Here is a 2894-nt window from a genome sequence, read left to right on the forward strand (position 1 = left end):
GCTCACTCAGTGCTCTTCACTCTCCAACAACCAACTACTTATCCCTGGTCTTCTTTTGTATGAGAAAGGAAAGCACCAGCCCAAAATGTCGTGTTTATTGTATATATTTCATTCTGCTACTGATCGCAAAAATCATTCAGCAAATGATCCACTACATTTTTAAGGATTTTACCATACTAGTGAGACTACAGATTGTGTTTTGCTTATGGAAACTCTACTAATGTTTTCAGTGCAAATTATAAAATTGTGGATTTTTTTTTAAAGGCAGATGTTCATCAGAACATTATGATATGTCCTCTTAAACAGCTACCCTGATGCAAACAGCAGCAAAGGAAACGTTAAAATTTTAACCAGATATAGAATTACCTTTTTAGCTTTTAGGGCTTTAAAGCCTGCTGTGAAATGCACGTGGCACTCTCTCCTCAGTAGGAGGTAAGAAACTCAGAAAACATACATTCAAATCCTATTTGGTAACCCAGCATCTTTTTCTTAGGCAAGTTTGCTGTCTAAAAATTGGGACCTTCTTCTCTTGTTCTTAATCTAATAGCTTGATATCTCTTTTATGTTCTCCTTTTTATGTTTACTTATCTCCTAAGAGTAGTTAGCTGCTTTAACTTTACAGAAAGAGTCAACATGATTCTCAAGAAAAGGTCCCAAAATTGCAGAAGAGTTATGAGAAATGCTACAAAAATTCAAATGCTATATAATACCTTTGCTATCCAGTTTTAGTTCTGCTTCTAGGAAGACTAAATCTAACCTGACTTAAAGCATGTAGTCCTGTACTTATGACTACTAAATTTCAATATGTAAGCACTACTGTCTGTAATCAGAAGCCTATCAGATTCCAAGCCAGACGCTCTCCTGGAATTACTTTGATTTACTAAACTAATTGATTTACCAATGTCCCAATTAAAGCAAAAAAAAAAAAAAAAAAAAGGTGTATTAAAGTGGTAAGTACTATATAGTGTAGCAGAATATAAAATTTGTTTCTTCATCTGTTACTTAGTGCATTTAACAAATAAATCTACTGAGTAATAACCATTCCAATAGCAATGTTGATAAAACAAGCTAAGACAATAATTTTCTACTCCACTGCCTCCACTCCTTTTGAGATTTGTGTATTGACAGCAGAACATAAATTACTCTCCCCTTTGTTTTAAGCAACAGATCTTCTCCAATTTTAGAAGCTAATATCGAGTGAAGGAAAACAGGACACAAACTTGACCCAAACCCATTTCAAAAAAGTTTGGAACAGCCTCACTTGTTGCCACCCTTAAGGCCAAATATGAATCCATTATATTAAAGTAAATACTATGCATTATTTTCCCCTTATTGTTGGAGCCCATTTTCAAAGTCTCAGCCATTTCAAATAAACGTATAGAAGATCTGATAAAGTATGGCAGAGCATGCCTTTTACTTAAGTAAGTGGGCATTAGCTGCAATGAAAGCCCAGGCATATGCTTACCTTTACATAATACTGCAACCCCAACAACTTTAACAAAACCTCTTCTACAGGTAACATAAATACATCTGTTGTGATCAGGGCTTTGTTATTGCTATTACCTAAACTAACTCTGGGTCCCATGTATATCCAGTGCAGCAGTGTACTTTGGATTCCTAATATAACATTTGGAAAAGGTGAACACTTGGTAAACTGTTTTGCTTTCTACTTCCATTTTCCATCCTTAACAAGGATCACTCCTATGTCTTTGCTATTAAAAAAACCCAAACCATAAATCAAACATCTTACTAATCTAGGCCAGTCAGAGTTTGGGTTAATTTTGGTGAGATGTCCATAAGCTTCCCTACTCCCTGGAACTTTCTAAAATCATTACCTGCTCTAAACATTTGATACCAGTGGCAAGCAGCTATTTAAAGCTAATTTCCAAATCCCATCTTATTACTGTAGAACCAGGAGAGCTTCCAGAGACGTTTCCTTCTAGAAAGGCCTTGGGCCACTGGTGATCAGACAGAAAGTTGGTATTCAGCACAGGTGGTCACAGGATGGAAACAGATTACTCTAGAACAGCTATATAACATCGGTTCATGAAGACATTAAAAAGAGAGCTACAGCTTTTGCCTCGAAGTGAGTTAAAGCCTCTACAAAAATGCAGCATTCTCAAATCTTCCACAAGCCAAGTGCAAGTTCTTGTCAAAATGGCAAGAGCTGCTGCTGCTATCACATGCACTTAACAGCAACTTTCAGCACAACAAGGCCACAAGCGATAGTCCCAACCTAACTGCCCCCCAAAAAGACAAGCCTCGGTATCCTCAATCCTTTGTCTTCTGAGACAAAGGCGCCATGTGGTGCAGGAGGGGACGAGCGTGAGTGAACAGAGCGGGTGTGGCCTCTTCCGTCCCAGCCCCCAATGGGGCTATTTAAGGAGAACGGGAATACCTCAGAGCTGCCTTTATCGACGTCCGTAACTCCATTTTGCGTTCAAAGGAAACCAACTGTCTGCACTTAGTTTTTCTCAAAAAGCTTCGTATTGGTTTAGTTTTAAAAGCCTTATTTATTTTTTAAGTGCGTGAGCGCAGCCTCAGGTCCGGTGAACGATGGTGAGTGAACGTGGAAGGGCAGCTATGCTGGGGAGGTGGGAAGTGGGCTGGTGTAGGGCGTTTGAACACCGAGCTGCCGGTGGGGCTTCTGCTGGGTGATGTAGTGCCTTGGTGAGACTCCCCGCGGGCAGCGGAGTGGAGTAGTAACTTCTTCAGGTTGTTCTTGGGGTGAGAAATGGGAATGCTCACAGCCCGGAGTAGTGCCGCCTTGTAACGCGGTGAGGCGGCTGAACCCCTGAGGGCTGCTAGCATTTTAAGTATTACGAGGGGTTTTCAAGTCTTACGAGGCGAGCGGTTAAGGTCAGGGAGGGACTACCGCAATTGAAAGGCCGGGG

The 2894-nt window shown here is 40.4% G+C and overlaps 1 protein-coding gene across 1 annotated transcript in view; it reads left to right on the forward strand.

Annotated features, from left to right (window-relative positions):
• Positions 1 to 2366: 2366 nt before the first annotated feature.
• DAZL (deleted in azoospermia like) overlaps positions 2367 to 2894 on the forward strand; it is a 15435-nt gene continuing 14907 nt past the window's right edge. Inside the window, exon 1 of the mRNA XM_017732142.1 lies at positions 2367 to 2559. Coding sequence (XP_017587631.1) covers positions 2557 to 2559 — 3 coding nt within the window. The 5' untranslated portion in view covers positions 2367 to 2556. The remainder of the gene's footprint in view (positions 2560 to 2894) is intronic.

The sequence above is a fragment of the Corvus brachyrhynchos genome, unplaced genomic scaffold (assembly GCF_000691975.1).
Source record: "Corvus brachyrhynchos isolate BGI_N302 unplaced genomic scaffold, ASM69197v1 scaffold53, whole genome shotgun sequence".
In the NCBI taxonomy this organism is placed as follows: Eukaryota; Metazoa; Chordata; class Aves; order Passeriformes; family Corvidae; genus Corvus; species Corvus brachyrhynchos.